Raw genomic sequence first — 27953 nt, 5'->3', positions numbered from 1 at the left:
CCCCACACTGTAGACGGGGCTTTTTTTTGTTTTTAATTCTTCTTCTTTTTTTCTTTTCGGTTTTGCGGCCAAAGCCAGAGCGCGCAGCGGCTCCCCCCTCCCCTCCCCTCCCCCTCCTTTTTTTTTTTTTTTTCCTCTCCCTCCCCTATTAAATTTTGGGTTTTAATTTTTCATTTTTATTTTTTTTTTTCTTTTTTTTCCGCCCCGATTTTTCTTTCCTTTTGGGTGGTGGTTGGTTTTTTTTTTTGGTTTTTTTTTTTTTTTTTGGTGGTTTTTTTTTTTTTTTTTTGGAAGGGGGGGGGGGGTGTCTTGGCAGCGGGCAGAGGCGCGGGCCGACGCAGCCCCCCCCCCGCGGGAAAGGCGGCGGGACCCGCGGCCCCAGCGCGGAGACTGGCGCATGCCACAGCCCGCCTCGGCCCCGCCGCCTGCCGCTGCCCGCCGCCGCCGCCGCCGCCGCCGCGTCTCGGCTCCCGGCCCCTTCATGCGCGGCGGACGACATGCCCGTTTTGTAGCCGGGGGCCCCTCCTCTCGTCCCGCATGTTCAGGACCAAACGCTCGGTGCTCGTTCGGCGGCTTTGGAGGAGCCGTGCGCCCGGCGGTGAGGAGGAGGAGGAGGAGGCGGCGGCGGGGGAACCCGGCCCGGCGGCGGCGGTGGTGGTGGCCGAGGCCCGGGCGCATGTCTGCGGCGGCGGCGGCGGCGGCGGCGGCGGCGGCGGGGGGCGAGGGTGCTGCCCGGGCAAGGCGGGCCGAGGCGGGCGGGCGTCCGCGGGCGCGGAGGCGGAATTGAAGGCGCTGACCCACGCCGTGTTGAAGCGGTTGAAGGAACGGCAGCTGGAAGGTTTGCTGCACGCCGTGGAATCCCGCGGCGGGGCGCGGACCCCTTGCTTACTGCTCCCCGCTAAGGCCGACTCCCGGTTGGGGCAACACTGGTACCCGTTGCCGGTGCTGCTCTGTAAGGTGTTCCGCTGGCCCGACCTCCGCCACTGCTCCGAAGTGAAGCGGTTATGTTGCTGTGAATCCTACGGCAAGGCTCACCCCGAGCTCGTCTGCTGCAACCCGCACCACCTCAGCCGGCTCTGCGAGCTAGGTAGGCGGCGGGGATGGAGCTGGGTTGGGGAGAGGGGGGGGGGGGGGGGGGATGCACTCAACTTTAATTTTTTTCCAATGAAAACCAAAAAAACCCACCCCCAACCCTCAACCCCCAACAAACTTCCCGTCGCCGTGCTTCGCGTGTATATATATATTTTTTTTTTTGTAATTATTATTTATTTAGGGGAGGGGGTGGCACACACACACACCACCCCCCCCCCCGCCCCGGCTTCGTCCCCCGTCCCCGCTCGGTGCCGGGGGATTAGGGGCCGCCTGGCGCGGGGTTGGCCGGGCCCCGGCGCTGCCGCGGCTCCGGCGAGAGCCAAGGAGGCCCCGATCAGACAGCCCGAGCGGCAGATAGCAGGGAGACTGGCGCCAGACGGCCCCTTTTGTTTATCTGACAGCTAAATATCAAGGCAATCACCGCCTCGCTGCCCTGCCTCCAACCCCCAGAGCTAAGACAAACAGTTTTGCTAAAAGAATGCCACTGTTATCATAAGTTCCTATCTTTTTTCTTTTTTTTTTTTTTTTTTCTTTCTCATGGCTCTGCCTTTATTTTCTCTGTACTTTTCTAATTCCAGAGTCTCCCCCTCCACCCTACTCCAGATATCCAATGGATTTTCTCAAACCAACTGGTAAGTGGACTTTTTCAATGCAGACTGCAGACTTAAAAAAAAAAAAAAAAAAAGGGGGAAAACGGCCTCTTTTCTCAGGGGAAACGTCTCCCCGCTTTTGTCACGCCGTGACGCGTTTCGCTTTTGGGCTGCTTGCGTGCTTCTGCGCCTCCTGATACCCCTGGAAGAATGAACATGTCATTTATCTGAGACACCCTCTGCACAAAGTAGGATTTTAAAAACTCTGGCAGGAAACTTTAGGAGGGATTGCAATGCAGCGCAGGCCTTCGCTGCTCCGAGTCACTTGGAAAGCCGGGAAAAACCCTGGGCTCCACTTGTAAATGGCAGTGCTCCGGCACCCCTGCGCTGAATTTGTAGGGATTTAGGTTGGGATCCAGCACAGCTCGCGTTAGCATCTCCCTGATGGCTGGGAATCCCAGTCAGCCTTGGCAAATGGAGTTGGTAGAAAACTGTCTGTGTTTTAAAGGAGCCTCATCCCGCCTCATCAGGCTAAAAAAATTTGGAAAAGGGGTTTGAAAAGTTGGTTTTTTTGGTTTTTTTTTTTTTTTTTTTTTTTTTTTTGCATGCCTGTTGCTTGTAATTGAATGTCAGGGTGCCAGGGGAGAAGCCCATTTGAGGCTGGCACCAGCTCTTTTGCGGTTGTCTGCATAAACTCATGGTTGGCAGCGAGCTCACCGGGTGTGAGATAAATCGGCCTGGAAGAAGGAGGAGAGGTGGGGAGAATGGGAAAACGGGGGGGGGGGGGTGGGGGGTGCTGGGGGATGAGCAGCTCCTGGCTCCCCGAGGATTAGCGGGTCTGGAGCGTTGGCTGGAGCGCGGTGGTCTCTGTGATCGAGTCCCTCGGTCCCAGCAGGCAGGAGGGACACGGTGGTGCAGAGAGATGGCTTTCTGCAGACCGATACCATTTTTATTTTTTTAATTTTTTTTATGGGCCAAAAAAGCAGTTTCTGTAAAATTACCGCTCCTCAGTTTCTCAGGACTAGAAGAAACCCCAAACTTGAGGTTGCTTTGGACACATTGGGGTACCGTTGCGGGGTCCCATCCTGCCCGCTACTCCCTCGGAGGCTGGACTGTTGTTTTTCCCCTCTGCAAACTCTTCAGAAAGGCTTAACGAGTCTTTTTGTGCCTTGTGGAAATAAGCAAAGCTGTTTAACAAACAGTCGGGTCGCGAAGACTGAAATATTTTGTCTCGGCGTGAAAAACCAGGAGATAAAGGCTCGCGAATGAAAGAGGGTTATCGGGAGGAGGTTCAACATCCCGAGCACGTGCTGGGATGCAGAAGGGTTGTTGCCTGAAAGACTCTATGAGGGTCCGCTGGGTCGCAAGGTTTCGTGGGTTTGGGCGAGATTGGCATCGCCTTCGCCTGCGTCCCTGCCGGGGGACGCTTCCCCAAAAGTTTACATTTCTGCCTTTGGAAGCCTTTTCTTTCCACCCAGCGATGATCCCGGCGGGGGATGCGAAGGGGTTTGGAGGTGCAGGAGAGAAGGGTTAAAGCTTGCCTTGGGTTTCCTGTAAAGATGTTAGGATAAATCTATTAGCAGGGTTTAAACATCCAATCTGCCGCTGCCAGGACCTCATTTTCAGTTAGCCGAGTGATATATTTATTCATTAGCAAGTGTTGACATAAGGTAGCAAAATGTGTGTAAACAGAAAAGCCGCAGAACATGAATGTGCCATTTCGAAAGGAAAAGTTATTCCTATCGGCCAATAGGAAGTGATTAACGCTGCCCATCGGAAACGCAGAAACAACTGGGTTACTCACCAAAAAGTCCTCCTTTTTTTTCCTTTTTAAAAGAAAAATCCACTTGGCAGCTGAACTCTGACTAACGGGGCCGCGACAGGCACAAAGCGGAGCCTGGGAGTCTGTTGTTGCAGGTGGGTTTTGCAAGCTCAGGGTTTCTCGGCGTTTCCTCTGCGGAGGGACCGAGGGTTTCCCGTCCCGGCACCGGTGCCATCTCCTGCGGCACTTTCCCAGCTGGATGTCGAGGATTGCTCGCCGCGGGCTGGCTAGAGGGAAGAGGGACGGTAGATGACGATGGGAAGGTGTGAAGCCTTTTACCTGGCTGATGCCCGTGAGCCGTCTTCTCCCCTGGGACCTCGGGTGGGAACGGTCCCACCTTTTACACTTGGGCCGCTGCATCTGCCAGTGGAGCTGGGAACGTGCATCCAGCGGGAAACTTGCGCTTTTTCCATCAAGCGTGATGGTGGTCATAAAAATATTTAAGCATTTAGCGCTAGGTCTTGTAAGTGCTTCGTATGGGCAGGCGGACAGGAATGCCTGGACCAGCGTGGGCTCTGGCAGCGGTCGCCGGTGCCCATGATCCTAGAATCACGGAACGGTTTGGGTGGGAAGGGACCTCTGAAGGTCACCTCGTCCAACGCCCCTGCCACGAGCAGGGACATCTTCCACTAGATCAGGTTGCTCAGAGCCCCGTCCAACCTGACCTGGAACGTTCCCGGGGATGGGGCATCCACCGCCTCTCTGGGCAACCTCTCCCAGTGCCTCGCCACCCTCATCGTAAAACATTTCTTCCTTCTATCTAGTCTGAATCTCCCCTCTTTTAGGTTAAAACCATTGTGATGGAGATCACAGTCTTTTTTGGAGGTGATGGAGGTTGGGAGAGGCTGTGTCGCTGGCTGGAGGAAAGCAGGGATGGGCAGGGAGCTGCGGGCAGTGAGATGGTCATACTGGTCTGTGTGCTGCTAGGATAGATCTGGTGTTTGTATGCTTGCCGTAGAATGGAAGGATCTACCCTTGACAGCCGGTTTATCTGCGGGCAGGCTGTAGGACCAGGCTGGCTTGCTCTTTCATCAAGGAGAGGACTTCTCTTCTCACAAGGGCCGGTTGCAGGGATGGATGGCGGTGGCTTGCACGGGGCCAGGCTGGCTCTGCAGTGCTGGAGGCTTGTGGGCGCTCAGCATCCCCGCTATCCCGGCAGGAGCTGCCGCCTGGGGCTGTGCTGGAAGCGAGATGGATGGCGGTGCCCCCAAATAATTTGAGCACATCTTCTGACCCATCGTTAAGTGCGACAAGGGGCTGCAAGTCGCTGTGTCCATCGTGCTCCAGGGTGGCTGGTCATGGTGGTGCTGGATGACGCACTGAGATGTCGCTGCAGAGCCCAGTGCCCTCCCGTAGCATTGATTTTTCCGGGGAGTTGGAGGTTTGGCAGCCTCCAGGAACTATTGGGCCCCTTGCAAGGTTGGGCTGGTGACCACCAGGAATAATTGTATGTCTGAGATGGTTTTATATTGCGGGGAGGCAGTTTTGGGAGGAGATTCCCAGGCAGTTGGCTTGATCCTACCTCTGATCCTGCGACCTCTCTTGTGCTGAAAATAAAACAAGCCCAAGGACCCGCTACTAGCGAGAGCCCTCGACAGATCTGTGGGTGACGGGAAGAGCGCGAGGATGAAACCAGCCACGCGTAGGGCAGAGAGCCCAGGAGGGTCCTGCTTTTGGGCTTATCCCGCACCTGGCCATCATGCTTGGTCTAGAGTGAAGGTGCCTCAGCTCTGTGTTCTCTAAAAGAGTCTTCAGAGGGTAATTAAGTGATCAAGGGCACCGGCTGTTGGATGATGGGACACGGGGAGGGAGCCGACGGCTGTAAAGAAGTCATGAAAGCGCCTCACCCCATCGCTAGGGTTATGCATTTTAAGTCGGGGTAGGATTCTCTCCTGCCATCCTGTCCGATGTGCTAACAGAAGACCTGGTCGCGTACGATGCCTAGAGCAAGAGAACGTGGAAAAGGCAAATGATGTCCTTTATCCCGGAGGGACTCTCCTCAGGGAGCTGTAACTGGGGGCAGACGGAGCCCAGCGCGGGGCAGGGTGGTCCAGCCTGCCTTCAAAAAGCATCTGTAGTAGCCCAGGCAGTGGAAGGCAGCTCAGGGAAAGGGCGTGGGGAGTCTGCTGTCTGGCTTAGAAAGGGTTAAAAAAGGAAAAAACCATACTTCTTTGAAGCATAGAAAGCACTACAAGGCATTTAGAGAGTGTATCGTATACAGTATTTCACAAGTAAGTCCATTTCCTGTCTCCCCTATTGTTTTCGGTTTGATTAAGTATATCCTGTTAAACTGTATATTCCTGTTAGGGCTTCTACTTTGCTCTGATAAAATGAGGTTATGCGGACAGGAATTTCTTTTTCGCTGGGATTTCAGGGATGAAATCTGCAAAAATGACTTTTATCAGTAAGGAGAAAGTTATCTCGGCTCTCCTGGTGGTGGCCCTCGCTTTGAGATACAGCCGTGAGCAAAATGATGTCGTCAGGGAGCCCAAATTTGATGAAAGCCAAAGTCCCCGAGAACCTGCTGAGGACCAGAAGGTTCCGTGAACTTCACGGATCTTCTCGGGCTTGTCCTTGAGCTTGTCTCCCCCGTGGTAGTGACCGAAAAGCTGGAGTTTGCCCGTAGGACCAGGGGGGATCGGTGTTGGCTCGTGGCTGTTGTCGCCCGGAGGACCGGGCTTGGGGTGGAAAGGTCCAAACCTTGAGCTCGAACACCTCCATGGCACGAGGAGAAACCTCTGATGGGGCGGCCGGTCTTCCCCTGCCCTTGCCCTTTGGGGGTGCACGGAGGGGTAGATCCAGTCGCCCACTGGAGGTGACAGCAGGGTGTAAGATCTGCCAGCAGCTGGCGGTGACAAAAATTGAGCGGGGGAACGCAAACGTAGACCGCTTGCCGCAAAAGGGCGGCGATGAGACATTTCCCTTTCGGTTCCCATTTCGGTGAGTTACAGGTGTTGACTAAATCGGGTGCGTAAAGCCACGATTTAAGCATTTTTGGGAGCTTGCTTACATCAGAACGACGACAACCTTGATCTCGTTACCCGGTGACTTGGCCGGAGAGGTGGCAGCCAGTCTGTAATTTTTGCCGGTCTATAATCAGCGTTGGCTGGTGATGAAGCGCAGCGCGCAGCCTTGATTGAGGCGACGAGTTAGGGTGGATGCTTCTTGATGAACTACCGTCTCTGAGCGGACAATTAGTAATCGCTTCCTGCTAAACCCTTTGGAATGTGTGTTCTGCTCGCGGCGATGCTGGGAGCCTGCGAAGAACCGCCTATATACTGATTTTTTTTATTTTTTTATTTTTTTTCTTTTCCTCTGCTCCAGCAGATTGTCCAGACTCTGTGCCTTCCTCCACTGAAACAGGGGGAACTAATTGTCTAGCCCCTGGGGGGCTTTCAGGTAAGACATCTCTTGTTGCCCTTGATTTTTGGCCGCGGGTTGCGTTGAGCGAGGGTCCTGACGGAAGGCGAAGTGATGCCGGGGAGTTTTTGGGGATGCGCGTCGTTGAGAAAGGCATGCTCGAAGGGGGAGTTAGGTTTCGTTTCAGTAGCAGCCGCGTGCCTCTCGTGCAGAGGATGTGTTGAAATCCCAGGCGAGGTTCTCCATCCCCGAAAGCCCATATTTCCTTTGAATTCCAGCCTTAACGCTCCATTAATTTTCGGAGCGAGGCAGGAAGAGGCGTGTTGGGGAAGGCTAAGCGATGTCGGCCACCCGTTCATTCGGATGCATGGATTATTGGAGCAGGTGCGGTCGTGCCGTGCAGAAGGATTTGGCGTCAAGCTCTCCTTGACTTGGTGGTGGTGGTGGTGGCACCTCTTGTCTCTGGGACGAGAGCCGGGCTTGGGCTTTGCTCCTTGTAGGGTAACCGGCGTCCCACATCTCACGTGTGAGGCCCGTGGTGCCTGGGGAGGAAAGGTGACCCTGTTTTTTGTAGAGGGAGTTGGACTCGATGATCCCTATGGGTCCCTTCCAACTTGAGACATTCTGTGATTTTTCCCTTGTTTTCCCGTTCGCCATCTCCTTTGGCCTCCAGGTGCCGTTACGGGATGGGGGTTCGGAGTGTGGTTCCCCCACCCTTCTTGGGCTTTTCATGGAATGCTTTGGCTTGGAAGGGACCTTGAATGGTCATCTCGTCCAACTCCCAACACCTCTTCCAAGGTGCGATGTCTCCAACACCTCATCTCCCACCCCATCCCGGCCGACGCTGTGGCTGGGCTCCGTCTCAACCAGGATTAAAGCGTCTGAAACCATGTACCTGCGTGTACTCGCTGATGTTTGAAGGTGCTTCCCTTTGTGGGGATGTCTCCCTGATTTATGATTTATTCATCGCCCTGGAACTGGAATTTCAGAAATAGGTCGGCGGCGGCCGCACGCGTGTGTGCATCTGCCCCTGCCTCTCTCCAGGAATTGCGTTTGGTGTGGATGTCTTTAAGTGAGCCTTGTTTGTTTTTCTTTGGGTGTAATATATACCCTGTCTGTTATTTGAGAGGGGAGCATATTGTTTGTTCAAAGGCCCTAATGAGAATTAATCAAACGGAGGGGGAGAGGGAACAGAGAAACTTGTCGCTGTTGCTTTTTTCTTTTTTTTTTTTTAAATGCAGAAGTCTTTGGGGTTTTTCTTTACTTTTTGCTATTGGAGCCTATAGCTTTAGGGAAGAAAAAAAAAGAGGCTGTAAGAAGAAAAAAGACAAGAAGCAAAACAACACAATAAGGATGTTGTTAGATCCTTTTTTTTTTTTTTTTTTTCCTTTTTCCTCCTGAAATACACCCGTTGCGGAGGGGAGGAGAGAGTTCAGTTCCACAGGATACCACATGAAATAAGCAGAGGAAGTACTCGCTTTTAAAAGGGGGCTTTCTGTAAGGTTCAGCCTATTGATAACATCTCGTCTGGCTGCTCTGCTCCCGAAGGGAAGGCGGGAGGTGGGGGCTTGGGCTGCAGGAAATAACACGGCTCGTTCCTGGTGCCTCCCGAAGGGCCGCGGGAAGGGGAGCCCCAGCTCCTTGGTAGACCCTCCTCCCCAAAAGAAAGCATGTTCCCCCCGGAAAATGCCTTTTTTTTTTTTTTTTTCTTATTATATTTTTATTATTTCATTGGATTGGGGTTGGTTTTTTTTTTTTTCCCTGGTCTTCCTTATCAAAGGTTCCCCCCCTCAGAGCCTGGAAACAGAACCTTTTACGATCATTAACCGCTCTTTTTTCCTCCCCAAATGTAATTGTAGCCATTTAGTTTAATGAGGAGCTGATAGGAGAGTTGACTCATGAAGGGATACGGTTAGCTACCCAAGCCCTGAAACAAAGCCGAATGCCTCCACATGAAAGAGCATTTGTTTTGAATTTGCTCTGATTTACTGGCATCTCCCTTCCGCGCGCAGAAGTGCAGCGCTGAAAATTCCCAACTGGAGAGACCCAGTGGAGAAAGGAAAATAAACGCACTTTGCAGCAATCCTCCAAAGCTCACTTTCTTCTTTTTTCTACCCCCTCTGCATATTTTAGTTAGCAGAAGGGTGTATTTGAAGAGGGCTTTAATGAGTTATTGGCAGGGTACGTGGGGAGCGCTTCGGCTTGGTCTTCTCTGTAGGTTTGGGCATCTGGGGATCGGTGATGCCAGGTGGAGAATCCAGCATCCCTCATCCCCTCCGGACCAAGGCTGGATTTGCGGTTCCTTGACGAAAGGATGGCTTTAAGAAAAGCAAAAAACCACCCCCCCGCCCCCCCAATTTTAGTAGATTTGGAGCAGAAGGCGGTGGGAGCTATTGTGGGTGGATGGTGGTGGTGGGTTCCTGTAGCATCATGGGCAGGTTTGGCTTTGGCCACCAGCGATGGGCGGTGGATGCTGATATGGTAGCGGTGTTCCAAGTCAGTAGACCCGTTTTAACGTCTCGAAGCTGGAAGGGTAGGATTTAGTGAGGCAGATCTCTCTCTAAGCACTGAGAATTTGGGAATGGGGCCAGCCTGGGGTTCACAGCTCCTCTGGCAGGGAAACGGCATGGTGGGGTCGAAAGGACGATGGCAAGAGGAGCATTAAAAAGGGGAACGAAGCGAGCGCCCTTGCAGCTCTCCATGAGGATTCTTTGATGATGAGGAGTCTCGGGTCCGGCCACCGTTGGGGTCGCAATCTCCTTCTGGAGGCCGAAGGCAGTTTCACTGATGGATACCAGAGGCGCTGGAGGATGTGGGAGGGGGACCGGCACGGCCAGGGGGGATGTATGGGGAGTGTTTTCCCTGTGCGATAACTGATCCGAGCCGCTCTTGCCCTCCCTCCTCTTTTTGTTCTCCTTTCTGGCCCAGGAATGCGATATTGAGTAGTCCTTCACGCCGTGCTGGTGTCTTCTTCTCATCCCACCTCTGCTGTCTCGTCCCCAGGCATCCCCTTCTCCAGCTGATGCACCCCTCGCTCCCGCCGAGGCGCTGGCTCTCACTTCCAGATTCTTGCCTTTATTTATTTTCTTATATCTATTTTTATTGGTGGTGGCTCCGTGGGTAGGTCAGTTCTCCTCGCTCACGGTGTCTCCCACCGAGATGGTCGTGCTCAGGTATTACCAGTCCAGATCCTTTCTATCCTTGACGTGGTTAAAGAAGAGAGCAAAAATACCCCATTGGAGATAAAAATAATTTCTGTAAATAGGAGACGGAGGGTGTTTTTTTCCTGTATTTTGAGCTGACTCGTTCTCAGCAGGTGTGTTTGGTTATGACTCTTCTTTCAAACAAGCAAAGCCATGCTTGGAGAACCTGGAGGTTACCGGCCCGTAGTCCGGTGGCATCTGATCGGTGAGAGCCGAATTCCCGTACGACCCACGGAGGAGCTCTGCTCCGAGGGTAGAAGTGAGCTGATGGTGCTTGATGGTGTTGGTGCTGGGTCTTCATGGGATGCTCTCCACCCAGCCCTGGATGTTTTCCTCTTGACCTGTATGTGGCATGGGACTGGTGGCTCTTGGCTGATGGAAGGTTGTGGTGCCCGTGGTGGGTGAGAAGGTGGTTCTCCTGCAGGACGGACGAATGGTGCTGGACCTGCTGGTAGAGCGAAGCTCTCCAAGGCCATCAGAGAGGGAAAGCAAGATGAGCTGGCTTGTGTTCTTGCTACCTCCACTGCTTTTTTATTTATACGGGTTAGTCGTAAAATACCAAAATCAAGAGTTTACCCAGATTTCAGCCCAATCCTGTTGACTTGCCCCGACTCTGGAACCACCCCAGGGTCTCCTGGAGCCAGTGGACGTTGAGGGACGATGCTTGGTGGGTGCTGGACCATGGTTCTGCAAGGCTTGAGGCTGGGAGACCTGCAAGGCTCTTCTGGGGCAAGCGTAGCCTCAGTTTCTCCCTTCTGACTCCTCTGCACCGAATAGTTGGGAAAAGACCACCGGAGGTGGGAGAAGCATCAGCATCGCTCCCTGCTCCGCCTCTCCTGGCGGTGGGACCTCGTCTGGTTGAAGGGACCGCTTGGCCGAGTGACATTTCATTCCGAAATTGTGAGCAGGCTGGGAATGTTTCACTATGCCTCTTATCCCCGCTGGTATCTGCTCGCTGGGGAAGAAGCACCTTGTCCAAATCCGGAGCTATTCGCCCCCCGATGCGGCTCCCCATCGCTTCCCCCCCTCCCCCCCCCCGCCATGTAAACAGGATCCCACACGGTTTCTCCGGCAGAGTCCTGCCTGTGTTTTCCCATTTCCCCCCTCCTTCCACCTCCCTCTCGGACAGAGTTTATAACCTCCTGTGAAATGCCTTTATTTACAAATTGGCATCCTATTATAATCTGAAATTGAGACATCTTCCTGTGGAACTAGGATTGTATATTTGTCCCAGGGATAAACAATTGCTTGGGTATTTTTTTAAATTTTTTTTTTAAAGTCACTTCTTCTCGGTTTATTTTTGAGCATACGTCCTTTTTATTTATATATATATATATATTTTTTTTTTTTTTTTTTAATTTGCTTTGAGCATCGCAGGGCATCGCACCCTTTCCTTCCCAGCCTCGTTGAATCCGCGACCCCCTACCCCGCTTACCTAAAAAAAACCCACCGTCCCGTCCTGGAAAGGACAAGGTTATCAGGGGTTAAAGCCAAGATGACAGCACTGGAGCCTCTGGAGCAAAGCAGGCTGCCTGCCAGGCTAGGAGCCTCCCGGCTCGCCTCGCACATCATCTGACCGTGGCCGGCGGGGAGGAGGGAGCCGGCGCTTGGCACGGACCCCGGGGCTCTTGGCTTGGCCGCCCGCTCCGGCTCCTTCGGCCCCGTGGGTTTTTTTGGGCTTTTTTTTGTTGTTTTTTTTTTTATTAAGGAGGATTTCACCCTGCGGGGACCCCCCCGGGGACACGGTCGGGATAGCCCCCGTGCTGCTGTGGGGATGCTGGGGGTATCGTCCTCCTGGCTCTCAGCTACTTAAAATCCCCCCGCAAGCAAATAGGACCCATTTAATAATTAATTTTAAGTCTTCCAGAGCCTTCTGATCCTTTCCTAGATACTCTTTGAGGATGGGTTTTAAAAAAAAACCCTGATGGCAAAGTGCTCCCCCCATTAAAGACCGGGTGTTCCAATCCATCCCTGTACAACCATTAAACCCATTTTGCCGGCCGCCGGCGGATTTTCCCACCCAAACGGCGCCTCGAGAGCGGTTGACGATAAAACGCAGAAGACGACCCCCACCGCCGACGAGCCCTTCGTGGCGGGGACCACGACGGGGACCGCTCGGGTTTTTGTCCCGGCAACCTGGCGCTTTTTAGGGAGGCAGAGGAAAAAAAAGGTGAATTTTGGAAAGTTGGGCGTCAATTCAAACCAGGCGCTGCTCGCAGAAGATGAGCGCCGGCAACTTGATCGTTGGGGACATTTAAAACTCGGTGGGACAAAAACACTCGTAGGGGAGCAGCCCCGGGCTGGCAGGGATGCGGGCTGCATCGTTTCCATCCCCGCTGTCTGCCAGCGGGTATCACTTACGCTAGAGGAACCAGTAACATTAACCACATGCATTTCCCCGCCGCCGGCATGGGGAGGGAGGGGGATATGCCTATTTCTAACCGCGGCGGCCAAGACCGTAAACGTCGACGCTGGGTTAGAACGGGGCGCGTCCCCGGTTTTGGGGGCACGGGGGGAAGACTGGGGCGTACCGAGCATCCCACCCAGCTTTAACTGGGTGCTGTGGGGTGGGTGGCGGGTGCTGGCCGGAGCCCGGCGCGGGTGGGTGCCAGCCCCACCGCCGTCCCCGGCCGGCTTGAATGACCCACGCCGCAGGCTGGCCGCCTGCCTACTGTCACAAAGGAGCTTCCTTTCCAGTTTATTTTCAGCACGGAGATATTATTAACCGCTGAGGCACGGTCTCTGTTCTAACCACCCTCGCTTTTTGCCTAAATCGCTTTGTTTTCACCCCCCCGTCGGCGTGCCGAAGCCGCCGGCTTGGCTCCGGTGCCGCCGGGGTACCGGCTGCGTCACGGCTGCTGTTGAGGAACGGGAGGGCACGGAGAAGCGAGCGGCCTGATCCTGCACGGGGCTGAGGTCGGGGAAGGGAAGGAGCTCGGCGTCTCGCAGGATTTCCGCCCGCTGGCTTTGGATTAGCCCCTTGGTTTTGGTTGTTTCTTTTTCTTTTTTTCTTTTTTTTTTAAATTTTTTAACTACTTCTTTCAAGAAAAGCAGCATCTTGGGTGTTGCCGGCTGCTTCTTTCTCTGCAGTTTATATTATTTTATTTATTTATTTACCTTTTTCTTTTTTTTCTTTTTTCTCTTCTTCTTTTTTCTCTTTTTCTTTTCCTTCATTTCTTTTTCCTTCATTTCTTTTTCCTTCATTTCTTTTTCCTTCATTTCTTTTTCCTTCCTTCTTTTTCCTTCCTTCTTTTTCCTTCCTTTCTTTTTCCTTCCTTCTTTTTCCTTCCTTTCTTTTTCCTTCCTTTCTTTTTCCTTCCTTTCTTTTTCCTTCCTTTCTTTTTCCTTCCTTTCTTTTTCCTTCCTTTCTTTTTCCTTCCTTTCTTTTTCCTTCCTTTTCCTTCTCTTTTTTTTGAGAAAAGAGCTTTTCTGGGCAGGAGGTGCAGGGATTTTCCATCCCCTTCCAGGGCAGGGTGGGGGCTCGCATCCCCTGTGCACGGACCTGCCGCAGGAGCCACCCTTCGGGGGGTCTTTGCCAACGGGCTCAAGTCCGTGGATCCTTTTTCCAGGGGAGTTTGTGCTGTTGGGGATGTGATGTGGTGTTTGCTAACAGCCAGCCCTTCTCTCCCCTTTCTCTTTTTTATTTTCCTTTTTATTTTTCCCTTGGTTTTTTCCCCTCCCCTCTTTTGGGTAGCCATTTAAATACGTGATGATAACTTTCACCCTGTTAATTAACAGGAAACATTGGGACAAGACAGGAAATTACATCAGTCTTTTATGAGGAAAGAGCCAAGAAAAAAAAAATACAAGAAAACATAGTTATTAGTGAAAGCAAAGAAAGTGCTGGGGGAGGAGGAGAAAGAAAAGGAGAGAAAAGGAGAAAAAAAAACCATTCCATGGGCCCCGCTTTTCCGAGGGAGACTGCTCCGGTACTTGATTTTATTTTTATTATGTCGAAAAATATTTGACTAGCAGGGTCACCTTTGCTTGAGCGCGACGCTTGAGCTTCCCGAGGAATCTTTTTTTTTTTTTTTTTCATGCCTTTTCTCAGCTTCCTTCCCCAAACTGTGAGGCCTAGGAAGCTCTTGGCCGGGAGACTAATTTTGGTTTGGCTGCTCAGCCCTTCAAATTGGTCCCCACCCAGTGTCATTATCTTGGTTTTAACTTGCAAGGGGAAAAAAAAACCCAAAAAAAAAACACCCTGTAAGAGCTGGCTCAGCCCTTCTCTACCCTTTTAACCTCGCTGCATAAAAAAACCTCCCGGCTTCAGCTCCCCGGTTGGGTTGTGCCGGCAGCGCTGAAGAACCCCCGGGGTGGTTGCAGGAGGTCCCGGTGATGCTCTCAGTGATGCTCCTCCATGGTCCTTCCTCATCCTCCCTCAGGGATGAAGTAAGATGCCTGGTGGGGTGATTGCAGGAGGTCCTGGTGATGCTCCCGGTGATGCTTCTCTGCGTGCGATGGCCGGTACCCGGCTCTGTGGTCCTTCCTCATCCTCAGGGATGAAGATGCCTGGTGGGGTGGTTGTAGGAAATCCCGGTGATGCTTTCGGAGATGCTCGTCCATGTGCAATAGCCGGTAGCCGGTACCTGGCTCTGTGGTCCTTCCTCATCCTCCCTCGGGGATGAAGTAACACGCCCGGTGGGGTGCTGGGTTTTGGCGAGCCGTCTTTGGGGTGAAGTCTTGGCTCCCGTGGGCTTTCCTGGCTTTTCCCTGAATACCTGAGCAGGTGGAAAGGCAAATTCGGGCATTAAATGAATAACTCGGAACCACTCAGGCTGTTAAGCCTTGTTGCAAGTATGTACCCTATATGTGTTCACAATAAGCGAGGCTATAGATGGTTATATATTCAACAAAATCTATTCAACCTATATATAGGTATAGGTTGAATATATATCTCTCAAATCTATTCAATATATTGAATATGTGTAATTATATATAATATGTAGGATATATTAAATATATAATGAGTATTTGTATATATAATTATATAGCTTGAATATACTATATACATATAATTATATATAACATATATATAGGTTGAATAGATTTCGTTGGTAGAGCCACCAAAACTGCAACAGTAAGAGCTGTCTTTGCATTGGAGAAACTCAGATGTTGGGAAGGTGGTGGAAGTTCACACATCCTTTGCTTTTACAACAGGTGAAGTTGGCTCCGGATCTGGTGATTTTTGGTGACAGAAACTGGTGGGTCGAATTTATAGATGCTAAAAATTGCCGGGCATCGCTGCTGAGGGGGAGCACCCTCCATGGCGGGTGATGCAAAATAATACTGGAGGGGTTGTGTGTCTGTTTGCACGTTGGTGTGCAAGGTGAGGTTTTGAGTAGAAAAGCAGGGAAAATAGCAAAATAGTTGAGGAATTAAACTGTAAGATGGGGTGCTGGTCGCCCACGCGGGACGGCTGCTGGTGACCCCGTGGCTGGGCTCTGGCGGCACCTTCCTGGGCAGAGCGGATGGAGTAAATAACTCCATAAAATCATCCTTCGAGCAGAAATCAAATAACAGGAGTTTTATTTGGAAAAGGAGTTGGGAGCCTGAAGTTACATCACTGCGTTTGAACTGATGAATTCATTTTCTTTGGAAGCCGGGCTGAGACTTTTTAGCTCATTATAAGAAACAAACCCATAAATCTTCATATGCAGAGGCCCATAGTTTTCCTGTTCTTTGTCACTGCCGAGCATGGAAAATGTATCCCGGGTGTCAAGAGCACGAAGCCGTGACACACCTGAGATGTCGCACCACGGTTATTTTCTGGAGCAGGCGGCGTGGTGCTGGGTTTGCCGAGCGGCGGTGCCGAGCCCCAGATCCCCTGGGCTTTGTCCCCATGGGAGGATGCCGTTGGGTCTTGGTGATGTCCCAGATTCCCTGGGCTTTGTCCCCATGGGATGATGCTGCTGGGTCTTGGTGATGTCCCAAGTCCCCTGGGCTTTGTCCCCATGGGATGCTGCTGCTGGGTCTTGGTGATGTCCCAAATTCCCTGGGCTTTGTCCCCATGGGATGCTGCTGCTGGGTCTTGATGATGTCCCAAATTCCCTGGACTTTGTCCCCATGGGAGGATGCTCCTGGGTCTCCGTGATGTCCCAAATTCCCTGGACTTTGTCCCCATGGGAGGATGCTGCTGGGTCTTGGTGATGCCACCCCGGCTGCGGCGTGGTCCCCGCCTGGGACAGGGCTCTGCCGCTGCCACCAAAAGCGGGGTGGGATGAGCACAAGGAGCTTTCTGGGGTTTTGTTGGTGGGGTTTTTTTTGTTGGGTTTTTTTTTTTTTTTTTCAATCTGGGTGCTGCCGACCTGCCCCGTTTTATAGCCTGGGGCAAACTTCTGCCGGCCTCCGTCTGCAAAAGGGGGGTGCCAACTCCGCCGGAGCGCCGGGAGGGTTAATTACTTAATGAATGTAATATTCTCTGTAATTGCTAAGCGTTATTAATCCAGAGCAAAGTGAGAGGTGAGGGGAGGGGTGCGTGCGTGGCCAGGCTTGTGAACTCCATCCAAACACCGTCCATCCCTTACTTGCCCCCGACCCGGGTAGGGACTGATGCCATCCGTCCGTCCGTCCATCGGTCCGTCTGTCCGTCCGTCCGTCCCTGGGCGGCGACCCTGCCTGTCCGCGAGCGTGCTTTGCCGCCTGCTCTTAGGAATAGGCGTGATTAGATTATGAAGGCAGACAGAAGTAATGATTAACTTTTTCAGTCTGCATGCTGTCTCCAGTCTGGCGCTGGGTGTTTTTTTTTCCCCCTAAGTAGGCCCTGGCCCCGCGTCGACAGGGTATTAGGTTGTAAAGAAAGCCAGGAGGAATGAAGGCAAAGGAGGGAGGGGAAAGGGGGGGGAGCCTTTTCCATCGGATCCGGGACTGGAATTTATTGGCAGGAATGCAGTAAATGCTCCAAATGCCAGCCCAGCTAAACAGTTTTCATAATTGTTACGGAGCGGGGCACGACGAGCGTGAAAAGGACTTTTGTTCCAACCCTGCTTTTTCCATGGGTTTACGTCCCTGTGAGGGATGCTGCTCTGGGAAAGGGAGCTGGGGGAGGTGGCTTCTTTTTTTTGGAAGTGGGGGGGAACATATATTTATGTCTGTTTTTAGTCTTTGGGGAGAATTCTAGGTCGGTGTGCTGTGGGGAGAGGCTTTTTTTTTTTTTTTTTTTTTTTTGGTATTGAAACGAGAGCGGCAGCGATGCCGCGTGTGTGTGCGTGGAATGCAGTTGGGGGGGGGGGGGGGGAAATCCTAACACACATCTGTGTATTAGGTATCCGTTTGGAAATCCTAGACTGCTCTGCTTCAGGTTTTATTAAGGTCTTTACAAGGTTTTTAACGTGTAACCCACATAGCTACATGTTGTCAGTGGAGAGCTGCGGCTTTCCTGGGGGCTGTATCCCTGTCTTCCCCAGGGCATCACCGGGTACCAGGCGACCTCCTCCCCTCACCAACAGCGGAGCTTTATTTTTAATTGCAAAAAGTCTTCATCCTCTAAAACCGAGCTCGGTGGCCACGTTGAGGGGGGGTGGCATGGCTTGGTGGCTTCTTCTGGTGGCTTCAGCATCCGCGTCGGTGATTTATCCCCGCGCCGAGGGTGATGGGCAGGATGCTGTCACGGGAACCTCCGGCACAACCCAAGCCAGGAGAAATATTTTGGCAAGCTCATCCTCGGGTCTGATCGGTGTCGTCGTAAGTCAGGAGCCCTTCGTGTGCTGGTTTCTCCTTCTCGGAAGGTTTCTGGTTGAGATCTGGGTTGGGTATGGGTGGAGAAGAGGTGTGTCTTGGTTGCTGCTGAGGACGAAGCATGGAGGTGTTTGCTCATTTTGGGGAGCTGGGGCTGGTACCAACCCCCAGTCGCTTGGTGGTTGTGTGGCAGCATCTCATGAATGCTGGCTTGGGCTCCCTGTGTTTTCCAGAGGAGCCTCTTGGCTGATTGGCATTAAAATGCGATTATTCTGGGTTGCTATCAAGGCGGGGGAGGAGGTCGGAGGGTGCATGGGGCTGCGGAGCATCTTGCAACACCTCCCGAGCCAGCAAATCCTCCCAGGACATCCCCACCAGCACAGGGGAACAGCAATGGGGACACGTGCAGCAAAAATAGGATTTCTGGGGGTTTTTTTCCATGTGGACCTGCATGCCGTCATGCCTATCTGGGTGGCCTGGGGGTCTTAAAATCCTCATGGATGTTGGGAGCACCCCTCTGGAAGGGTCTCCCCTCTTGAAGCGTCCCTTCGTCCTACCTCCTACCCAGCCACCGGGTTGGAGCTTGGGGAAGGGATTCCCGTCCTACTGCTTTTTTGAAACAAGGGAAAAGTTTTCCCACACCTTTGAGGAGTGCAGGAGGAGAGGCAGATAAAGAAGGTTCTTTAAATTAAAACTTCAAAAATAATTAGACTGACTGTATACTAAACAACAGCAAAGAGGCCCATTTACTGTAAATATTATGAATGGATTTGGCTGGCTTCTTCATCCCCACCCTTCCTCTAAGGCTTTTCTCTGAGCCGAGTCGAAATTCGGCCTTCAGACAGCACGGTACTCTATAATTTGCATGGCTGATGAGGCCCGAAGCCTGGTACGGAGGAAACTGGAGTCAGCTGGCTCCTCTCTAACCGCTGGAGACAGGCAGACAGGCATTTTTGGTGTGTGCCTGCGTATTTTTTTTTCTCCCTCCTTGTAGCTGCAGCCTTGCTTGGGTTTTAAAGAAAATGGGCACAAAAAAAGGTTCGTCTCTTTCTCGAGTTGTTTTTAGCCATGGTAATTGATTAATCACCCTAATTAGACAGTAGCAGTGACTAATAGGATGTTTATGAATCAAATTTCTGGTTTGGTGGACTCCATGAACTCAGCAGTTTCACTTTGGTTCTTTCTTTGCCATCCTTCGATGCAGGGGACATCGGGGAGCTGGGCTTCCTTCACACATATATATTGGTCACCCTGTATTTCTCTTGGACATCCCTCCTGGGCCAGCCTTGGCGTTTGCCATACTGGTGCCCGCTCCTGAGGCTTTGTAGGTCTGCCACAACGTGCTGGCAGGGACCCTTTTTTGGTTTGTTTTCTTGCTTTTGTGTCCCATCCCTGAATTAACCCTCAAAAGGTCAGGGCTGAGTTCCAGGCTGGGAGAAGGTCGACTCAAGGCGCCACCAAGTTGGGTTGGGAACCTTAGGGAATGTCCTCAGGGATCAGTCATCTCTACCCACTGTCTAACCCGACCTCGTTTTTGTCCTGATTTCACAAGAGGGGTTTCCCAGCCATGGTGAGGGCGATGGAAGTTCTTGGTTGGGTCACCAGGGGACCGAGCAGAGCGCTCCCAAGCTTGTAGGTCGCCGCTACTGTGAGTGAACCGAAGCCCTAATTACAAATACCGGGAGACCCCAGGCTCCTTCCCCTGATGGGCTTCTGCCAGATTTTATCCTCTGTCTCCCCATCAGACTCGCAAGGTTTCAAATCTGGTGGCTTCTGGATACCAGCCCTTTGAAAACTCCAGCAAACTGAAGTCTTGCGGGGGGAACTGAGGTGGACGTTTATTTTCGTGCAAGGTTGACTTACTTTGTTGGGAGCGAGGAGGCATTTCAGTGATTGGGTGGACAACTTGTTAGTAAATTAAAGAAATAATCTTAAGGCTCTTTAGCCTGCATGACTACTGTGTATGTTGAGTAATAAGAGCTGCCTAATTAGACATAGACACAAATTTATGGTCTAGCCTGTCAATCCGCGGATTAAGGACTCCATAAGTACCTACTGACATGATGGGCTGTAATGGCTCCTAAAGAGATGTTATGGTCTATCGTGTCAATAATCCACAGATTAAGGGCTCCCTAAGCATGTGTTGACGCGACTGACTGTCCCAGCTCTTTGGGGGCTCTTGTGTTGGCGCGGTGGAGGGACCCCATGGGCCAGCTTGGGTGGTGGCATCCCTGCCGTAGGTAAGGGTTTATTTTCTCTGCAAACAACAGGAGCTTAACACATGACCATCCTCTAAATTAGCCTTTCAGAAATCATCCCAGCCATCACAAGCAGGGGGAGGGTGAGGAAGCCGAAGCTGTCTAGGCCTTGTGTGCAGGGAGATATAAAAGGGTTGGGGCAAACATTGCCGTGGGTGGTGTCTCCAGGCTGCCCACAAACTCCGTTAAAGGCACAAAGGCCCTTTTCTGCAGCAGGATATATCCTTTAATTTGGATATTTTATTTTTTTTCTCTTTGCTTTTGCAAAGCATACCTGGAAATCTGGCTTTGAAGGATTTTTCTTGGGTTTTTTTTTTGTTTGTTCCCCCGCCCAAGTAGCCTGTAAATCACCCAAGAGACTAGAAAGGAAGTAAAATTTCCCTTTTTGGTGCCCGTTTTTCTTTGCTTTGATGAGCTGCGTGGTTGCACGTCATGCTCGGTGTTCTCCTCACCTTGATGTAATGCCGGTTCGCTTCTCGAGTAGGAGTCGAGGGGTGTGTTTTTCCTCAGATCCCGCAGAAACAGCATTTGCCAGTAACACAAGGGGCAAAACTGCAACTGGCGTGCCCCAAGCTGCCCTGAGGACCCTCAAGAAGAGCACGCAAAACCCCATAAAAAGCTCAGGGGTTTGCGTCTCCATCTCTTCCATCTCGACGAGCAGGAGAAGATGGGGCCATGGCTCTGCTCCGGGCTCGCAAATGCCGCTTAAGGTCAGCCAAGAGAGATTACCGGGCGCGAGACGTGCTGAGCTTGGTCTCAGCCTTGGCCCTGGCCAGACGACACATTGTGCTGACATCAGTCCAGCCAATTTTTTTTTAAGCACAGATGCCCTCTGTGTGTGCTGTCGGATAAAGAAGGAAGGACCGTAGGTTCATCTGCTCATCGGCGGTGCCCACATCGCTCGTTTTCCAGCAGAAAGCTGCCTCCTGGGAAGCCAGGCAGGGATCTCGCCACTTCTCCAGGTCTCCTTGGTGGCCCAGGAGCCTACGTCTGGGTCCTGGTCCTTTGAGTAAAGGTCCATAAGACCAATTTTTTGGTGCTACGATTTCTTGGTGGACATCTACATTAATTTATCTGTTGCCTTTACCAATTTGTGTTGGGTTATCGGTCATGCCTGCGGTGTCACCTCCGCAGGTGGCTCAGGTGAAGGTAGCGCAGAACCCGAGCAACCTGATCTAGTGGAGGATGTCCTCGCTCATTGCAGAGGGGTTGGACTAGATGACCTTTAAAGGTCCCTTCCAACCCAAACTATTCTACGATTCTGTGAAAACGAGGAGACTTTTGTTAGCGGTTCAGGTTAGGTGATGCCACGTTGAGTATTGCGTCAGGGTTGATGTTTGGTGGGAAATCCAGCCGCAGGGATCACAGAGGAATGAGGGAGAGGAGGGGGTGTGATAGTGAGAAATTGAAGAAGAGCATGAGAAGATGCTCTGGGTCAAAGCTGCTCTTGAAAAAAAAAGAATAATCTATTAATACATATATTAAAAAAAGTAAAAATACATAGTTTGAAACACTTCTACAGTTGGATAATTTAATTTGCGTCTAATCCTAATACCACTGAGGAAAGATCCAATTACAGGCATTTAAAAACCTAATCAGGAGCGCAGTTGTATTCCCATTTTCAGCGACAAGTTGTTATTATCGCAGATATCCGTGACAATTTAGATAGCTCTTGACTTGATCAGATGGGAGTAGTCCCGGCGGGTGAGATAGCTCAGTGTGTGTTAAACTTGCTGTTTTCTTTAGAGGTCGGTTGATTACAGGAAAACCTTTAGCTATGTCAAAACAAAACAAAGCAAAACAAAAGATCCCCAGCCCACCTCCCCTCTACGTTCATGAACTTGGCACTGGGACAAGGCTGAGATCCAAAAGCTGGCCAGGAGCTGTGGTGTTGTTGGTTTGTTGTTGTGTTTTTTTTTTAAATCCAATTTTGCTGAAATGTTTCAGTTCCTTCTGAATGAAAAAAGAACTTTTTCATCCCAAACTCCTAATAAAACTGCCAGAGCTCAGAAAGAAAAAGTACAGATGATACGGTTTTATCATCTTAAAAGCGTTCATGTGTTGAGGAGAAAAGCCACACCAGAAATTTCATGCCGCTTCCAAGCGACATGAGATGCGAGTCCTCCTGCCACAGCTTGGGAGAACCAAGCTATTACTGATAAATTTGGGTGTTTCCGTGGTGTGAATCTCTCATACCTACCTTCATCTGGACCTCCTTGGTCTCAGCAGCTTTCAGGTTTGGGGGGTTATTGCTTGTGGTGTCCCATCCTCCAGGATTTCTGTATGGATGTAGCTTTTCCCGCAGCATCCCTCCCTGGAGCAGGATGATGCCCCGAGCCCACAGGCAGCACGTGTACATCCAAAGCTAGAGAAATCCTGGCTGTGGCCTTTTATTGAGCAATTTTGGGCAGGACTTGGTGTTCACGAGGGTCAAGGCGGGTGCTGGGGATCCTCGTAGCCTCCCGTGCTGGTTGGTGTGTTGGGAAGAAGCTGGGATGATGCTTTTGTGGAGGACACTCCTTCTTCTCCAAGGGATGCACCAGTAAAAGTCAGGGCAGCCCTTTCAGAGGGTGTAAAAAATAGGGGAAAAAAAAATCAGTTTTTCAGTGGGAATGTAATGTTGAATAACATGGTTGTGCTGGGGCACCGCCGTCTTCGTCACCATCCACACAAACCTTCCAAAAAATATTATGCCAAAGACTTTGGGGTACCAAACTATCGCCTTAATTTCTCCCTTTCATGCAGAAGGGTGCTCTGCTTCAGATGGCTGTTCTCTGTAGACCCAACTATAAGTGATCAATACGACCAATTCTCTAAATTCCTGAGGGCAGACTTGCTTTATTTTCAGTTATTTCTTTTTTTCTTTTTTTTTTTCCTCACAATAAGCTTGCACAATGCGCTGGGGGGAGCCTGGTGGAGCCCCTAGGCAGGCTGTAATGCAAACCATGGAAAATACTAATAAACCAGCGATAGCAGCAAATGGAGGGATGCTTAATAATGAAATAATAGTGCGGATGTTTATAGCATTAAACATTATCATTGTTTGCTGGAATATGGGAACGCTCCCGGTTTGCTGGGAATTTTCCAGGCATTTAGAAAGGGAGGTATTTGCTCCAAGGAGCTCATAAAAACGATGCTTTTAACTCAAAACAAGAATCCCAACGCGTTTCTCAGCCGTTTCTGGGCTGTCACACACGAGGATACGTTGCGGGTGATGTGGCCGCAAATTTCCCAGTATCTGGGTTTTGTGGGGGTTTGCGGCAGGTGGAGATGGGCGTTGGATGGTGGGTCCACATGAACCCAGCGTGGCGTTTTGGGGCAAAATCCACTATTTGCTTCATTTGCCCACACCCATGGTCATTGCCACCAAAAAAAAGCCTTTTGGGGGAAAAAAAAAAAAAAATCTCCATCGCTGCAGGAAACATCTCTGCGTCAATTTTTTCTCCTCTCCTGCAACCTCCTCTCCTGCCTCTGCCGCCCGAGTGATCCCGCCGGCTTTTCCCACCCCTTTTCCCAGCAGATGCCAAAATCAGGGAGGCGGGTGGGAGTGGGGAGGCTCCGCTGGGGTCCCAACAACCATGAAAAGCAGCTTTGGTGGTGGCTGGCAGGGAGGCCTGATCCTGTTTATCCGAGCTCAAGCCTTATATTCTCATGGCTTTTTGACTAGACATCCAGTCAACAGCCGAATCCCGCAAACGGAAGAGGCTCTGGCATATTTATACTGTGTGCTGGCATTGGCTCCTTAAAAAAAAAAAAAAAAAAAATCCCGGATTACCTAAGACTTGTCCTTGAGGTCTGGTCACCCCATGTCATTGAAAAACCTAGTGGGATTCATTCATGAACTTCCAGCCCTCCATAAAGGTCTGTTCATTCATAGCCAAGGCAGTTTTCTTTTTTTTTTTTTTTTTTTTTTTTTTTTTTTTTTTTTAGGTTTTTTTTTAATGCGCTGGCAATTAAATAACTCTTTGTAAGCGGCAATGAGCTACTTGTTAAGTGGTCTTCACTAATGCAAGCACAAATATCAGGTGAAAAAGTCTTTTTTTTTTTTTTTTTCCCCTGCCTCCTCCTGAAAGGGATGCTTTTATGTTCATATAAATGAAAACCTATAGGAATTTCAGCAGGGTTCAATGGCTGCTGCTCCAAAATTCCCTCAGCTGATGTAAAACAAAAAAAAACCCAAGAAGCTCTGGGCATCGCTGGCAGGCAGTCGGCGGGGAGGGTGCGGCGGAGGGGGGCGATGGGTGCACGAGATGGGGACGGATCCGGAAGCATCTTCCCCCTGGATGCAGGAGCATCCCCCTCCCAAATTCCTCTCTCTCTCCTGGGCATCCTCCTCCCAAATTCCTCTATCTCCCGGGCAGGTGGCGGAAACACCATCCTGGGGGTGTTTCTTGCCCCACTGGGTGCACCCTTGGGTGGGGGGCACCCCATTTTGGGTTAGGGAGGAGGTAACCCATGCCGCCAAGTCTGTCCCCCTTCGGTCCCTCGCACGATGCCAGCTTTCAGCAGGATGTAAAGTTATCCGCAACAAAGTCTTGGGAGGCACGGAAAAGGGGGGATGGAAGGACAAACCGGGGCAGACCTCGAGAGATGCTGTCCCGGGGACTCCCCCCCCCCCCCCCCCCCTGCTTCTCACACCGCCGGAGCCCCCATCCCCGGTTTCACCTGGGAGCGAGGGTCCTATTTTGGGGCGTAGACAGTCAGGCCCATTTTTAGTAGCTGCCTCCAGCAACTGGAGAAATATTTTCCTTGCTGGCATAGAAATGAGGAAATTAAAAGTGTGTGGCTGGGCTTTTTTTTTTTTTTTTTTTCTTTTTTTTCTTTAAAAGCACAGTGCAGGGCTTGAAGCACGATTCGGAGACGGGAGAAGAACGCCTGGGCTGGGGAAACTGGCTTATTAATAGCAAAAAAATAGAGAGAACAGGGCAGCTGGCGTGCCGCTGCCATTGCTCGTGCTGGGGGGGGTGGTTTGGGGGGGCTGCCAAGGTGATTGAGGGAGAGCTTTGGGGTGCTGGGTCACCCACCATCCCTGGTCCCATCGCTGTTCCCATGGTGCAGGGGATTATTTCGGTAGTGCTCACTAACTTGCATTCCCAGCTTGATTTTTTTTTTAAATATATATTTCTTTTTTTAAATACAATTCTAGAGATGACTAGTTCCCAGGTCTTCACGTGCTTACCAAGGCTGGAAGGAATTACCTGCTGAGTAGCGCCGAGCTGCTAGGGATCCTCCATTATGAAAAGGGGCTTTTTTGTGTTTCTTAGCCGCCCCCGCTTGCTTTTTCCTCCTAAGTCGTATCCTTGCTGCTCACACGGGGTAGCTATGGGCAAGGGAGTTGAAAGAAGGGCTACAGGAACGAAGCTCTGGGGTTTTGGGAGGTTTTTGGGACCATTTTTGTTAAGAAGCGTGAGATTTCTGGTCAATGCCCTGCCGCCGTCTGATGGTGCTTCTTGTGGGTCGGAGCTTCATCCGACGTCTCCATCCTCTCCATCACCCGGGCTCTGCCTACGGGCAAGGAAAAGCCCCATGAGCTAGAGCAGGCGAGTCCTTGTCTTCCATTCCCTTGGGGTGACCTTCAGCGTGCTTTTCTTGGCAGCGTCTCGGCTTTTTTGGTGTCTGTGCACAGTAGATAGTTGTTCATGGAAACGGATCCGTCGTTTGGTGGGTGTAAATAAGGGGGTTTAGGGTGTTCGGTCTTGCTGCATGCAGCTGGCTGGAGCATCTTATCTCCTGTTGGTACTGAAGGTGGTCCTAGGGATGCGTTGGGTGAAGGATGGCTGCGCCACGGGTGCTGCTGGTGGGTCTCAAGCCACTTTTGAAGGCGGACCTGGTGATTTAGGACCCGTAACTCCAGCCAGAGCTAGGCACTGAAGCAGCACGGGAATCCCCCAAACCTGGGTCAGCTTAAGTGGTCTTAGTAGTGGCCTTAACACATGGCTTTTGGAAACGGTGGCTGTGCTGCGGGCATCGTGAAGACACGGGCAGGCAAGGACCTGCTGGCGTTGCGTCGCTTTTGGGTCATATTACCCACCCCCGGTGCTCAATTTTACCTTTTCTTCCTTTTTTTCTCCTCTTCTGTAGATTCCCAAGTTCTTCAGGAGCCGGGGGATCGGTCACACTGGTGCGTGGTGGCATACTGGGAAGAGAAGACGCGCGTGGGTCGGCTGTACTCTGTCCAAGAGCCCTCCCTGGATATCTTCTATGATCTACCTCAGGGGAATGGTTTCTGCCTCGGACAGCTCAACTCGGACAACAAAAGCCAACTGGTGCAGAAGGTCCGCAGCAAGATCGGCTACGGCATCCAGCTCACCAAGGAAGTGGACGGCGTGTGGGTGTACAACCGCAGCAGTTACCCCATCTTCATCAAGTCGGCCACACTGGACAACCCCGACTCCAGGACGTTGTTGGTTCACAAAGTGTTTCCAGGTTTTTCCATCAAGGCTTTTGACTATGAGAAGGCGTACAGCTTGCAGAGACCCAACGACCATGAGTTCATGCAGCAACCATGGACCGGATTTACTGTTCAGATCAGCTTTGTGAAAGGCTGGGGCCAGTGCTACACGAGACAGTTTATCAGCAGTTGCCCGTGCTGGTTGGAGGTTATTTTTAATAACCGATGACTCGAGACAGAGTGGACTCATGACATTTATACTACTTTGCTGCTATTATTTCCTTCTGAGTGCTTGCTTTTCATGCAAACTTTTTGTTTTTGTTTTGTTTTGTTTGTTGTCCCCCCCCTGCCCCGTTTTGAGAAATAGCTTATGGAAAGATTTTTTTTGCCTTGGGTATTTTGATAAATATATCTATTTTTTAAAAGTGTGAATGACCAATAACTCAGAAGGGCGAGAGAAGGGTGCGGGGGGATGTATCGCATACGATAATTATTTCACGCCTCTGAAAGGATTATCCTATGTGATCGATGGATTCGGAAGCCACTTGCTATATGTTACAGCTCCTTCTCTTGGATAAAACAACGAGATACCTGTATTTTTTACGCACCACCTTCCCCTTGCCACCAGCCATCCCCGGTGACGGTGACACCAAGTCCCCTTCCCCAGCGGTGCTAACCCCACGTTGCCGCCGAAGGATGGTGCAAAACCTTCCCAACCAGGTCTTTACCCACCCTTTTAATTTTTATTTTACTTTTCTTGTTGCTGGGTTCACGTCTTGTCACTGTGTTCATCCTTCCACTGCCTTTTTTTTTTTATGGTCATGGATTGATGCAAGGGGAGAAAAGAACGGCGGAGAAACCTCGTGCATGGCCCGTGCTTTATAATTTGAGCTGAGATGTGAAGCGACAGAAGCGTAAGCCTAAAAAAAAACGAAACAAAACAAAACAAAACCAACAAAACAAATGAAAAACAAATGGGAAAACAAAAGAAAAAGTGTTCACGATAGTTGGTCTGTTGTAACCTGCTTAGATCAGGTTATCCCGGTACCATCCTATCTGGAAATGCAGTTGTGCTTTCATTTCTTCTTGAATTCATACACGAGTATGATACTTTTACACTGTTCTTAGCTCAATGAGCATGTTTAGACCTTAACATAAGCTATTTTTCTAAATATAAAGGTTTAAATGAACAAGAGAGCATTCTCATTGGAACTTTAGCATTGTAGTGCTTTGGAAATAAAACACACAAAAAAAGGACTCCTTAAAAAAATCCTGAGATTTATTAAAGAAAAAAATGTATTTTATGTTATATATAAATATATTATTACTTGTAAATATAAAGACGTTTTATAAGCATCATTATTTATGTATTGTGCAATGTGTATAAACGAGAAAAAAATAAGAAAGATGCACTTTGCTTTAATATAAATGCAAATAACAAATGCCAAATTAAAAAAAAAAAAAAAAAAAAGAACACGAGATTGGTGTTTTTTTCTATGGGTGTTATCATCCAGATGAATGTTTTTTCTAAAGGAGTTTATGTTCCATTAAAAAATAAAAACG

The 27953-nt window shown here is 50.7% G+C and overlaps 1 protein-coding gene across 2 annotated transcripts; it reads left to right on the top strand.

Annotated features, from left to right (window-relative positions):
- The first annotated feature begins 286 nt into the window (after nt 1–286).
- SMAD7 (SMAD family member 7) lies at nt 287–27791 on the top strand. 2 transcript variants are annotated; one of them, XM_049794688.1, is made up of 4 exons: nt 287–1087; nt 1671–1724; nt 6832–6903; nt 26081–27791. In XM_049794688.1, exons 1-4 carry the CDS (start codon nt 538–540, stop codon nt 26617–26619), a joined length of 1215 nt encoding a protein of 404 aa, XP_049650645.1. In that variant the 5' UTR covers nt 287–537; the 3' UTR covers nt 26620–27791. The 2 variants fall into 2 exon arrangements, with proteins under 2 accessions (XP_049650645.1, XP_049650644.1); XM_049794687.1 differs by having other exon boundaries at nt 6829–6903.
- Nucleotides 27792–27953: the final 162 nt, after the last annotated feature.

Source organism: Accipiter gentilis, chromosome Z (assembly GCF_929443795.1).
Source record: "Accipiter gentilis chromosome Z, bAccGen1.1, whole genome shotgun sequence".
In the NCBI taxonomy this organism is placed as follows: Eukaryota; Metazoa; Chordata; class Aves; order Accipitriformes; family Accipitridae; genus Astur; species Astur gentilis.
The sequence above is the reverse complement of the archived record's forward strand: the minus strand, read 5'-3'. Positions and strand labels throughout refer to the sequence as shown.